The sequence below is a fragment of the Coturnix japonica genome, chromosome 2 (assembly GCF_054131305.1).
Source record: "Coturnix japonica strain WE chromosome 2, WE-NBRP24, whole genome shotgun sequence".
Taxonomy (NCBI): Eukaryota; Metazoa; Chordata; class Aves; order Galliformes; family Phasianidae; genus Coturnix; species Coturnix japonica.
The window spans coordinates 19,048,363-19,061,077 of record NC_140664.1 but is presented as its reverse complement, the minus strand read 5'-3'; the positions used below and the strand labels follow the sequence as shown (position 1 = coordinate 19,061,077).

General features: G+C 40.4%; 1 protein-coding gene across 10 annotated transcripts in view; it reads left to right on the top strand.

The window, feature by feature from the left end:
• VPS13B (vacuolar protein sorting 13 homolog B) overlaps nt 1-11,697 on the top strand; it is a 394,840-nt gene extending 383,143 nt beyond the window's left edge. For all 10 annotated transcript variants that reach the window (XM_015856027.3, XM_015856030.3, XM_085537180.1 and 7 more), the window contains 4 exons: nt 365-541; nt 2,951-3,053; nt 3,683-3,932; nt 9,676-11,697. In XM_015856027.3, coding sequence (XP_015711513.2) covers nt 365-541; nt 2,951-3,053; nt 3,683-3,932; nt 9,676-9,921 — 776 coding nt within the window. In that variant the 3' untranslated portion in view covers nt 9,922-11,697. The remainder of the gene's footprint in view (nt 1-364; nt 542-2,950; nt 3,054-3,682; nt 3,933-9,675) is intronic.
• The last annotated feature ends 1,018 nt before the right edge of the window (nt 11,698-12,715 follow it).

Genomic DNA, 12,715 nt, shown 5'->3' with positions numbered 1-12,715 from the left:
CATAAGAGCTAAACTCTTCAAAAAACTGGTGGATTTTACTCCAAGCCCAGCATTTTCAGAATTACTACACAGAATGAGCTAAATTATACCAATTCAGCTTATGCCTGTAGAGAAAGCAGTTGGATGGTGAAAATGTACTTTCACATTAAGTGAATGTTGAAAAAAGTAAAATACCTCAAAAAATTAAGTGACTGTTTAACTTAAACTGAAGCTGAAGTGTTTTTCAGATAATTGGTTGCATTCTAAATAGCTATGCAAGGTGGGCGGAGTACCATCTGAAATCCAAACAGCGTTCAGTTGCAGTGACACGATTTCTTCTGGGATATTAATCTCCACTAACTTCTGGGGACTCTTGTTTTTCCAGGTGCAATTGCTGGCATTGTAGATCAACCCATGCGGAATTTTCAGAGAGTGTCTGAGAGCCAAGCATCAGCAGGGCATAAAGCCAAAGGTGTTATCTCTGGTGTGGGAAAAGGCATTATGGGAGTCTTTACAAAGCCAATTGGAGGTGCGGCTGAACTTGTCTCCCAAACAGGATATGGTGAGTTTCTCAGTTTCCAGCATCTCTGTTTCATTTTTCATGACCAGATCTTTAAAATGCTCTTCAAATACAACCGGCTATGTCAAATTACTCAGCTTGGAAGCTTAGAGAAGGAGCTGTAAGTGCCACATTTGTATAGTTACAAATGTTGTACTCATTTTCTTCAAAAATCAAGTTGTGCTTCTCTCTTGTGTTGCTGATCAGTTCTTGTACAGCCACAGAAACACAGAATGCAGAAAGCATGAAGTAATTGTTGGAATACACTGGAATTAGTTACAGAAACATATGTGCTTACAAAAGAGTTATTTACGTAAATGTAATCGAGCAACACTTTGTCCAGTTACAGCTTTATTTTGTGAATGCTTTGATACAGCAAGGCGAGAGTTAGGTTATCTCTATACAGAGAGAGTTATGTTCTTGGGAGAATATCCCCTTTATTTTGGACAGCTGTGAGAAGACAGCCCTGTCTGTAGGTACATGGGTAACCTTTGAACTACCTGCGGTGGGCTGTCAGGTAAGACTTAGTGACAGGCACGTTGAATCCTTTCACATTGAAATAAATGCTTCTGGACCACCAAGAACTGTCAAAGATAAGAAGAAAACACCAAAACACACTGATTTCTTTGCTTCCAGTGTCATGAAATGAAAGCTGCTGGTCTGGATGTTTAAACAGAGGTGGATTGTGGGAGGCAACTGGGGAAGAAAGACAGGGAGATCTGTTGATACAAGGACAATGTGTCATTAATTTTGTTTCACTACATGGGATAAATGTGCATAGTACATTCTAAGTACTACATTTTAGTAGAGCTAAAGTTTAGGACATTCTTTCCACAATTCCCATTACATTTAAAGCTCATTTCTTGAAGTAATCCATTGAAAGAAATAATTAAATATTAAATTTCTGTAATTCTTTAAAATAATTGCCTTGACTTCATGTGGTTTGTAGGAGTGTTAATAATATCCACTGTCCTGAAATATGCATCCGATATGTAGAGCCCATATCAGTAAAATCAAAACTTGTGTCTGTTGTCATCTCACACTGCGAACTTTTTGTTGACTGTGGGATTATTCTTTTTAGATTCAGAGCAGTCTTTATCAAGAAACTTGTAACAGTAGAAGGACACTTTTCATTGCAGATATGGTACACAACACATCATGTTTTCCATGAGCATGTGACAGAAGGAGTTAGCCAGGAAAAAACATCAAAACTGTATCAATAATAGCTGACAGTGCGTGAGAGGAAAACACAGGAGTTCAAGTAACTCTTACCCACAACTGGATTGGAAGTGGGACCGTGCCTCTTGGGGGGGACCAAGGGGTGGGGGACCACACAGAAATAAACACATGTTCTCTCTTTCTCCATCTGTAAATAACATTTTCACTCACATAATGCTGAGAACGTCAGTAAGCCAACTGTTACAACTGGGATGCTGCTTTTAAGTATTACCATCAACATGTGTGTTAAAAATTAAAGGGTTTTCTCAGTGCTGATGTTTTGTTTAAATTATTATCCATTGTGCAAAAAGGAATCTAAGTTATTGACACCCTTATGCAAAAAATGCCTTTTCCTTCAATAGAATGCTTAATTAGTCCAAAAAAAAACCCCCATCTTTGTTTACTCAAAGAGTAACTTTGCACTAAACCTTATGACACTACTGCTAACTGCTTAGCCTACTTCCTGTCTTTCTTACTAATGTTTCTAAAACTAGTTAATTTGTGAATGTTTGGCAACCTTCTCATTCTCTTTTTGGTGACCGTGCCTCATTTTTAAAAGACCACAAGCCCTCTGAAAGCAAACATACTGTATCATCTTCAGCTCTGGATAGCCTGTTTTGAACGATGTTATACTGCTTCTTCTAGTCTCCATTCTGTGGGCATTAAGAAGTGTTCATGGTAAACCAGATGCCCTGGGAGATCTCATGAATGCCTATGGATCTGTGCTTAACAGACTGAGATTAAGTGACTGAACATACAGGGCCTAGGCAAACTTTCCTTCAAATCTGTACCAATTGTGGTACATGAATGGAAGTGTTTTAATATTAACGACGAGAATTAACAACAGTCTTTATTTTTTATACAAAAACCGTAAGAGATATGTCCGATCCTTCTCTGAAATGATGGCTCTCAGGAGCATTATGTTTCTCTTAATTGCAAATGTATGGCAGATTTTTAGAACATTTTGGATTGTTGTTTTTTCTTTGATTCTTGCTAATGCAAGATCACTAGGGTTAAGTGCACAACTCTTGCGTTGTAATATTTAATGAATTATCTTGACTACAGCCTCCAGAGATGTGACATCACTTTGGATCTGCACTGCTTTATGAACTGCTTTTAACAGATGACATCACTACAACGTGTAACTGTTTTTTAGAAAACAACTACTAAAAACCTTAAATTCTCTTACCGCAGGTATTTTGCATGGAGCTGGACTTTCTCAGCTTCCCAAGCAGCGCTCTCATCCAAATGATCAACAAGTTGAGCAGGCTCCAAATAGCCACGTCAAATACGTCTGGTAAAATTATTTAGACACTTGCTCATTTTTACATCCACGTTGTTTATTAATAGGCTCTGGCCTGTGGTCAAGTTAACAGGCTGCTTCCCTAGGAAAGGCTGAGTTATGGCAGTTTGTTTAGGAACATTAAACACGAAGGTAGTGCATAGAAACCCAATCTGCAAATGATGGGCTGCTGATCTGCTTCCAGCTTTGGAACTACAGAGCTGATCTTTATTTAATGGCATTCAGTGAGCTCTTATTTATCATTGCACTGAGCCCAAGAAAAATACTGCACATCTCCAGAAACAGCTGTTAGTGAAGATAGCTTTATTTTCTGTGCTGAATTTGTAAGCCGCTTCTCAGGGTAATTTTTCTATTAGGATGGGAAATAGGCTGACCTAGCATGGTTATTAGGCCAACTTTGCATTGAATGATTAGGGAGTTTTGATAAATAACATTTTCACATTTATCCACTAAATCTTGAGTCTTACATTGTTCAGTAACGGAGATTTGGAATGTATTCCATGGCTTATTTTCTATTTGTAGACGATAGCTACAGGCTTAAGAGCATTAGTGATCAAAAGAAGTCCTTGAGGATCCAGTGCCTAACACTAACTACTTCTTTTTTTTGTTCTTTGATAACACAGGAAAATGCTGCAATCTTTAGGGAAGCCAGAGGTCCATATGGCCTTAGATGTCATGATTGTCAGTGGGTCAGGCCAGCAGCACGACGGCTGCTTGCTGCTCACCTCGGAGGTGCTTTTTGTGGTCAGTATCAGCGAAGACACGCAGCAGCAGGCCTTCCCCGTGACTGAAATCGATTGTCTGGAGGATGATCAGCAAAAAGATCTGCTGAAGGTGCAACTGAAACAACAGAGAGTGCCTTGCGATTTGGAGGTAAGGGCTGAGTGATGTTTTCAGTCAAAGATCACAGTGGTGGTGATGCTTTTAGCACTGGGCACACTCACCTTTGGGTTGAGAGACCGGAGGTTTAAGTACCAAACCAGGGCACCCATTGTTCTCACAAACTCATTGTTGACTGTTGCCCTTTGGATAAAAGGAACTCGTCTCTTTGCTTCTGTCCTCTTTCTGATCATGAAATTTTTTTATCTGTGACAGCAATTTTCCAAGGGAAAAATTAGAGGAAGTGTAGGTTCTTGGCAAGCACCACCTTGTTTCTGAAGAAGTTCTCATGCCTAGCTGCAGGTATGTGAGGTGCTTGTCTGCCAGTTAGAGCTGTGCCTACAAAGTCACAGTGAGAACAGTTCCTTTCATCATCCTGTGAATTCTGTTCTAACAACTCAGTAATGCTGATGCATCCTTCCTTCAGGTGTTTCTTATCACCCTACTTTCAGGGAAGTGCTTTTTCTTGGCTGCTGTTTAGTTATTTAGATGTTCCTTCTTTTGCAAATGCTATCTTTAAAAAAGACCAGTTTTCTTGCTGAGATTGGAGGCACCAATTGTTTGCCAGGAAGAGCATAAATCCTTCATCTTCCTATTGAAAGATCTCTAGGCCATTTGAATGCTGAGGTTTTGGATGAATTATCATCTTTTAATGGTAGAAGAATGGTATATTTTTACACTTTTGGGAAACAATGTTTATTGTATTAAATTCTCAAGTGGAATCAATGGCCCTATGATTTCAAAAACGAACATGTATGTCCTAATTCCTGTTTTTTCTGAATGTATGTCAGGTAGTCAATGCACTGCCGTGCCACAAATTCCTGTTTCAAATATGCAAAAAGAATAAATGCAAAGTAACAGAAAGTATGAGGTGTGCCAAAAGTAGGGGAGGCTTCAGCGTTCTCAGAAAAACCAAACTTTGCTGGTCACCAAAGAATTTTGCCATCAATTCCAGCAGAACAAGGACTTCATCTGTATCATGACAATACTTGGAATTTTTACGGAAGGCATTTGAATTTCTGAATTCTCTGTTTATATTTATTGTCTTTCCAGTAATGTCAGTCTCACAGAGTGATGTTGACTGAACTTGCCCTTTTGCATCGCTGTTTTCCATGAGGCATTACTTAAATTTGATGCAAGTGGCCAAAGCTCAGCTTTTCTGTCCCTGAACAGTGTGGTTGCTGGAGGCACCCATTCTACTGAATGTAGCCCATCCTGCTCAGTTCAGAACTACTGTCCTGGAGGGAAGTTGATTTCTTCTCCCTGAGATTCGACTGATGCACTCAATTTAACCCTAATTTTAGCAGCAGGCTGTATTTATTTGATTGGGTTGTAGTAGCTGTGGTGACTCTTTATATCCATGGGGTGAAGAGTAGGCTGCTGCTCTGTTGGGGGGATGCTTGCCCAAAGGTTGCTGCAAGATGGTGATGTCTGCCTAGGAGGAGGAAAGGCAAGGGATGGGGAGTAATTCCAGTCCCCATAGCTGCTGCAGCTGGCAATATGGGACTACTAGGCCAAGTGGCTCATGTAAATGCTCCATTCTAAGTGACGTGCACAGAATCCAACATTCCTATGTACACACCATTAAGTGACCTGCCTTGGAGAGGTACAGGACTAAATACATGTTTCTTTCTTTAACTGTGGATAAAAATATGGGACCCCCTACTCCAGAGGCATAGCAATGCCAGGAGCTATAAGCCTTGAGGCATCCAGTCTCTGCGTACAGTGTCTTCTGCTGACACATACTGAGAGTGCAGTGAAATACAGTGAAAATGCGTGGCATGATAAAAGCAATGAAGAGTGCATGTGCCCCAGGGGTGGAGCAAAGTTCTGTAGAGCACCAGTATTTATGGGAGCCAAGGCCTCCCTTTCAGCTGTTCAACAAGAGTGTGTAAAAAGGCTCTGTGAATATGATAAGGAAAAGCAAACTTAGGAGCAGCAAGCTATGGCTTACAGGTAAGCAGCTTCAGAGCTGCAGAGCTACACCTGAATAGACATGACTCCCGGCTCTTACTGGTAGGCTGTCTTGCTGTAGCTGTACATGGTGACCTTGGTGAAGACCAACATTTTTTGCTGAAAAAATGCCCATATAGGTCTGCCAAAATATTATGGTGAGGTATTATTGCCAAATGTAAATTATATCTATTTTGCTGATTATTTGAGTCAAAGACAAATTGAAACAAATCATTTCAGCATTATAAAAATACTTTGTGTGTGTGTGTGTGTGTGTGTCTTCTTGTCCACCCAAAATAATTGCCAGAAGTTTTGTTTCAGCTCTGCCCAAAACAGTTTCTCCCTTTGCCTCTCCTCAGCTTCTTGGAACTATTAGGAAACAAAACATGAGTTGTTCTACAGCTGTAATCACCAGAGATGTTATAGAGCATATTTTGACTCTTTCAGCAGTCGGTGTGCCTGATGGCTTGTTCTCCTCCACAAGATATAACTTAATCCATCTGGCTAGGAATAACCTGGATGGAATCTTGAAAACTTTGGCACTGACAACATTGTTATTGAAAGGGAAGCATTAATTGTGCTTGGATTGTCTTCCAAAGTAATTGAGACACTGCGTGCTTCCAGGCAGGCATCAAGCTCTCTAAGAGCCTCCTATTCCAACTGCTCTTGATATAGTTCATCGCAGGCAGCAAAAATTGAAGGGCGCTGGAATTTCAGATATTCCAGGATTTCTATGTGATGTTCTGCAACAGGGTTTTCACACATGCTACCTGTATCGTACTTGGAGCTGAAAGCCACTCCGTGGATTGTTAAAGAAGTTGTGAGGAGGAAAGAGCCCCCAGAATAACAGACCTTTTTACTCACTCCGTGTGCACAAAGAAGACCATAATTGCTACACACACATCTGGACTGCTACAACAAATATGCCGTAGCTACTGTAGATTTAGTTAGAACTGCTGAAGGATTATTCTTTATAAATCATAGTTGGAGGAATTTTAGAAAAAAAATTAAAGTTCCTAACCCAGACAACGTGACTTAAAGGCCACGTGTTGTTTAAGATTCATCTAGCAGGTGCTCTAAGCAACCCTTGTTCAATTTTTGATTGATTGAATGGTTTGGCTGTCAACATTGCAGATTCTCAAAATAGCTGGTTAAGGAACCTAGTGAGAGTGCTAGGTCCCATTTAGGGGAGAAAAAAAAAGTTGAATAGCAGCAATTCCAAGTTTTTCTTGTTGTCTTGACAATATAAGCTAAACTGTAACTGGCTGGGGAAGCAGACAGTTACAAATGAGGTCATCTGGAAGCAGGTAGGATCCCAGATACTTTGGAAGACTGTCCAAGTACAGTTAATATTTCCTCCTGAATAATTATGCTTTATTTGTGGGATATGGCCTAGGTCTGAATGAATCAAAGAATCACAGACTAATTTGGGTTGGAAGGGAGCTACTTCCCACCCATGGGCACAGAAATACTTCTCACCAGACCAGGCTGCCCAGGGCCCCATCCAACCCAGCCTAGAACACCTCCAGGGATGGGGCATCCACAGCTTCTCTGGGCAGCCTGCACCAGCACCTCAGCACCTTCACTGTGAAGAATTTCTTCCTTACGTCTCATTTAAATCTACCCTCTTTTATGAGGTTTGCTCTGAAAGTAATGCCTCCAATTTTTTAGTATATTCGCCCATGACATCAAAGGCAGATATTGGTAGTATGGAAGCACAGGGGTGGTCTGACAAAATGGCACCTGATATGGAAGTGCCTGTAGAGCAAAGGTGTGGAATTGAATTCCTTTGTGCAGAAAAATGGCACCCACTGACATTCATTGAGGGTCCCACGAATAATGGGTTCACCCAATTAGGAGACTTCAATGCCAACACCATTTCCATGTGTTTTGACACCTTTTGTCTTTTGGGCACTGTGAAGTCAGAACTGTTAGTGTAGTTTACATAGGTGCTACTTCAGCATATGCATCTCCTTTCAACTGGTAGAACAGATGGACTGCTGAGGTGCTGCTTCTGCAGTCCGCATTTTCAGCAGACTGAAGCCATCATTCAGACATTCTCCATTCTCCATTGCCATGTATCTAGCTGCTGCAGCAGCAGTCTGCCTTGCAATTTTTTCCCCCTCCCTTTAAGGAGAGAGTAGAGGAAACAACACTTTCCTCTGCCCATTTCTTCATTTCCATTGTTTCTGAGCACAGGCTCCAACTTTGAGCTTCTGAGTTTGTTCAAGAGCCTGCTTCCTTTAGCATTTTTGTGGTGATGATTGAAAACAGGAGGGTTTCTGCTTGATGAGCAGTAAATTCTTCTCCAAAGGCATAGTTTGGTTTTTTTTTATACATATAAAAAAAAAGGCAAGGGACTGTTTTGATTTGAACGTGACAGCTGTCACTATCTATGAATCATATTAATTATTTCTTCAAATAGGCAATGGTTTGTTTTAAATGAGCCTTGCAGTCCAAAGATGTGACAAGATATTGATCCTGGCTGTTAAACAGAATCCAATGGCACTGCTTGAAAATACCATTGAGGCATGTGTAAAACTTCCTGAAAGAAAGGCTGAAGGCAGCAGTCTTTGAATCCTCGGCGTGACATCCAACAAAGGAAGACATTTTAAACCCTGCAGAAATGCAAATGGTCAGCAGTTCTCTAACTCTAACTAAGGAAGCATCAAAACCTATCCCTGTGATTCTATGATGCAATTCTATCCCTAGGATAGCGTCTGCCTTTCTTTTATTTTCACACTTTGGAAATAAGTTTGATTCTGAATTCACACAGTATCACAGTCTTGTGCGGGTTGGAAGTGACCTTAGAGATCATCGAGTCCAACCCCCGTGATTCGAGCCTCTGTGTAGCAAGCGGCACTTCTACCACTTGCACCACAGGGGGGATTCGAACCCGGTTGATATTGACAACACTGCGGCATCCATGGCGATGTTTCTGAAATAGCTGATGCCTGCATACATGTTCTCCCTTCTCAGTTTAGTTGCAGTCAATTTCTTTCTCTTCAGAGAAAAAAAAAAAAAAAGTACACAGCAGATTCTTCCAGGGCCAGATTTGCCCATGGCTTTTCATCTAAAATGACTGAAACCACATGGTAGATGCCACCTTTCTGTTAGCAACCTTGGCTTTAGCTAGGGGTGCATCATTACGGCCTTCTTACTAGAACCTTGAACCACAACATATTTCAGCCTACAAAAAGGGATTTTTTCAGAGTAGTCTCTCCATCTCACATTGGAGAAGACACTTTGCATGAGTTCTTAAGCAGATAAGTAGCAGGCCCAAACCATCTTTAGTGAAAATCTTCTTTAAAAAACTCTGTAGTTCTGTGGATGGTTTTGTGGTTACCAGAAACAGGTGGATGTATGTGAAAGTTTTGCTGATCAATCAGAACTGCTATCTGATAAACACTCTTGGGAGCTACTGGCGTTTTTCTAATGGGGCTTTAGGTATTTTTTCCTGTCTGCAAAGAGCTGGTATGTTGTAAAGATCTTCTCTTGAGCAAGTTGTGTTGGGTCCATCCCTGGAAATCTCCAAAGATTCTGCTTAGACTTTCCTATGGTGGAACTGGAGCTTCACAGGCAAGAACAAATCAAAATAGCAAAGAGCTATTCATCATCCAGTGACAGGAGGAATCTGCTGATTAATACATCCATGAAACTATTATAAGGGAGATCCCAGGGAGGAAGGTTTTTAACTAGAGAAAATGATATGGAAGTTACCGTCTTCACCACTAAGTTCAGTCACCATCAATTACTCAATAATCCTTTTGTTGTCTAATTTCAGGCTGATGGAGTTAGAGAGAGACTATCAGAACAGCAGTACAACCGCCTCGTGGAATACGTCACAAAGACATCTCACCACCTCGCCCCCAGCACCGCCACAGGGCCAGCACCGCAAGCTGTGGCTGCCGAACACCTTCCAACTGTAACGAAAACATATAACTATGTGGTTGATCCAAACTTTGCCCAAGTATTCATTAGCAAATTTGTAATGGTAAAAAATAAAGCCTTGAGGAAAGGATTCTATTAATAAATAATTGTAATACCTTACTGTTTTAACATAACGCTTCCTACGCAGTAACCTGTATCAATGAAAGATGCATATAATTTTTGAGGAAGTAGGAGGTATAATAACCAAGTCAAGCTTTTCTAATCATGACAGCATTCCTACTCCGTAGCCAAGATGCTGGTGCTGGAAGGAAGGTGTTCTAAAGTGAAACGGAAAAGCCTTACACTATATAGTTTGATCAAAATCCTTTCTTGTTCATTAACCAAAAAATCAGGGACTAAGGAAAAACTGCATGCATAGAGATATTTTTGCCACACAAAACATATGTATCAATACATACTATATCATATTTTAGGGTCTGCCAGTTTCTGTTGTAAACCAGGTTTATAACTCAGCTGTAAAAACTTGCTCAAGGCTGAGCCATTCCCCCCACACATGCACTGCCCCCAGCACACACATCCTGAGGCAAAACATTTTCCCCCACTAAATCTGAAAAACCCAGCGTGGCTGTTTTAAGTTACTTAGTGACAGCTGGGTTTTAGCACCACTTTAACCTTAGAATAGCTTCCTTTATTTGACTGAAGTTTTGCAGGACATTAGTCCTTAATGTAAACTAGTGCCTTTGTGTGGTTTGGAGAACAAAACATGAACTACAACATGAATTTATTTTTAAAACCGTCTGTATACAGAAACTTTATTTCATCCACCATCAGATTTTCAGAACTTTGAATGTATGTATGACACTGCGTTGTCTGGTCATTTGCTGGAAGCCAGTAACACGCAGGTCAAAAATTTACGAACCAGAGCTTAGCCTCCTTGAAATCGACTAAAAATCTATGAGCTCATAACGTGGATGTGCAGGTGCTAAATGCAGCCTTGGTGGGTCTTCCTTACTGCTGATCTGCCACCACTACGCACAGTACCAGCTTACTTAAGCCCTATTTTAAACTAATCATCTTTAAAGTGATAAAATTTGGGATACTTCAAAATAACAACCTTTCCTATATTATCTGTGCTAAGGAAAATGAGATTATTTATTTATTTTTATTTCATTTTGGTCCAGAAGTAAGGACCCACAGGTTCCAGTTACAGTAATGAGTAGTTAATGGTGCCACTACAGTGCACTTCTAAACACATCAAGACCAATGAGCTTTCTCACTGTTTTATTTTCAGCTATTTTGCAGTTTGTAGCAGAGAAGGAATCATTCTGGGCACAGTTAGATTACTTTATACACCAAATCTGTCTGGAGCAGCTGTTTTGTTATTTCTTTTTAAAGAGCTTACTTGGCTTTCAAGTGTGCTTCTAACTCCTCTATGTACTCACAGACATTCATTTTGTCTTGGGATTCCTGAAGGCCAGAGTTAGAGGCAAGAACTGGACTTAAATCTGATTAACGTTTAGCACAAATAGATACGCCTTTGTTATTTCATACCTTCTATGCATACCAGATATGACCAAATGCACAGTACCTACGAGTGGAGTATTGGCAGTATTTTTCTCATGAGGTCTGTTTTGTTGAATGTGATTTCTGAAAGCCGTGTCTCCTGTGTACTGAAAGACAGAAGCCTGAGTTGTCCTTCCTGAATGTGAAATAGGCCCGTTCCTTATCAACATTTCATACAGTGCTTTAATAATTTAGTCTTTGTTTTAATATTGTTATTTAAAAAATAAATGTATATACACACACTTCATTCCTGAATATTTTATGGAGATAGTTTAATACTTCTAATTTTGCATATTGATGCGTAAATTGTAATATAGAGATTGTTTAAAGATAAATAAAGCTATTCCTGTAATAGCTGTTTCTGTGAGTTACTTGGCCATTCCGTTACAAGTGAACTACAGTCACTGTATAGAACAATAGTGGTAAAGATACGCAAGCTTCGTGTTTGGATTCCTGTTGGTCACTGGCCTTTGTCATATACCAAAAAACAAAATAGATCCTGACAATGCTTTGGAAGTAAAGAGCTGCTCGTTACCTTGCCAAAACATGTGCTGAAAAGTTTTACGGTTTTGTGACTAGCTGAATCAAAACAGCACTGCAGTCACCATTTGAATTAGAGCAATCTGTTCATCTTACGTGTGGCACGGAAACCAGCCGAGAGGACACAACCACACCTGTGAAGGATGAGGGACGGCAGCAGCTCAATTCCTAAAACGTTGTAGGTTGCAGCCATTGTTTACGCTGTATCTGTGTTCCTCCAGAATTCTGTTCTCTTGGAATAAACATGTTTAAATTACGCACTTCTTCAGTGAACTAAGTGAGCATCTTTACTGCATTAGGCAGGTTCCTTCTCCCCCTTCTGACCGCATGTGTGGAAACATGTGCTGAGATGGCATATAAATCAGCCTCTCCTACATACGAGCTGTGTGAACTATGAAAACAAAGTTGTCCAAAGAGCAGCTGCCTGTACTTAGCTGCTAAAGCACTCCAATGTGTACCCTTAAAGCATACCTACTTTCATAATGCTCCTTAGACCTGGAGAGCTCACAACTCCAAATCTATCTTTTTAGTTTGCATCCAGAGCAATCAATCATTCCTCAAACACTCAAGAATAAAGCAAGCCAGCCAAAAACTCAGAGGCACAGTCACTTACTTATAGATGGTAAGACCCCTCCCAAAGTAGTTTGGGTCAAACAATCCCTTTTAATATATTGTTTCACATAAAAATATAGCAAAAAATTCTTTTAAAAAGCCAACCACCCTTCACAGATGGTTGGAGGTAGCCTCAGGGCAGACAAGCTGTGCATCTCCTGTGAACAGCGAGCTGTCACGGGCAGCTTAGTAGAACCTTGCTCACACAGGCCTTTGTA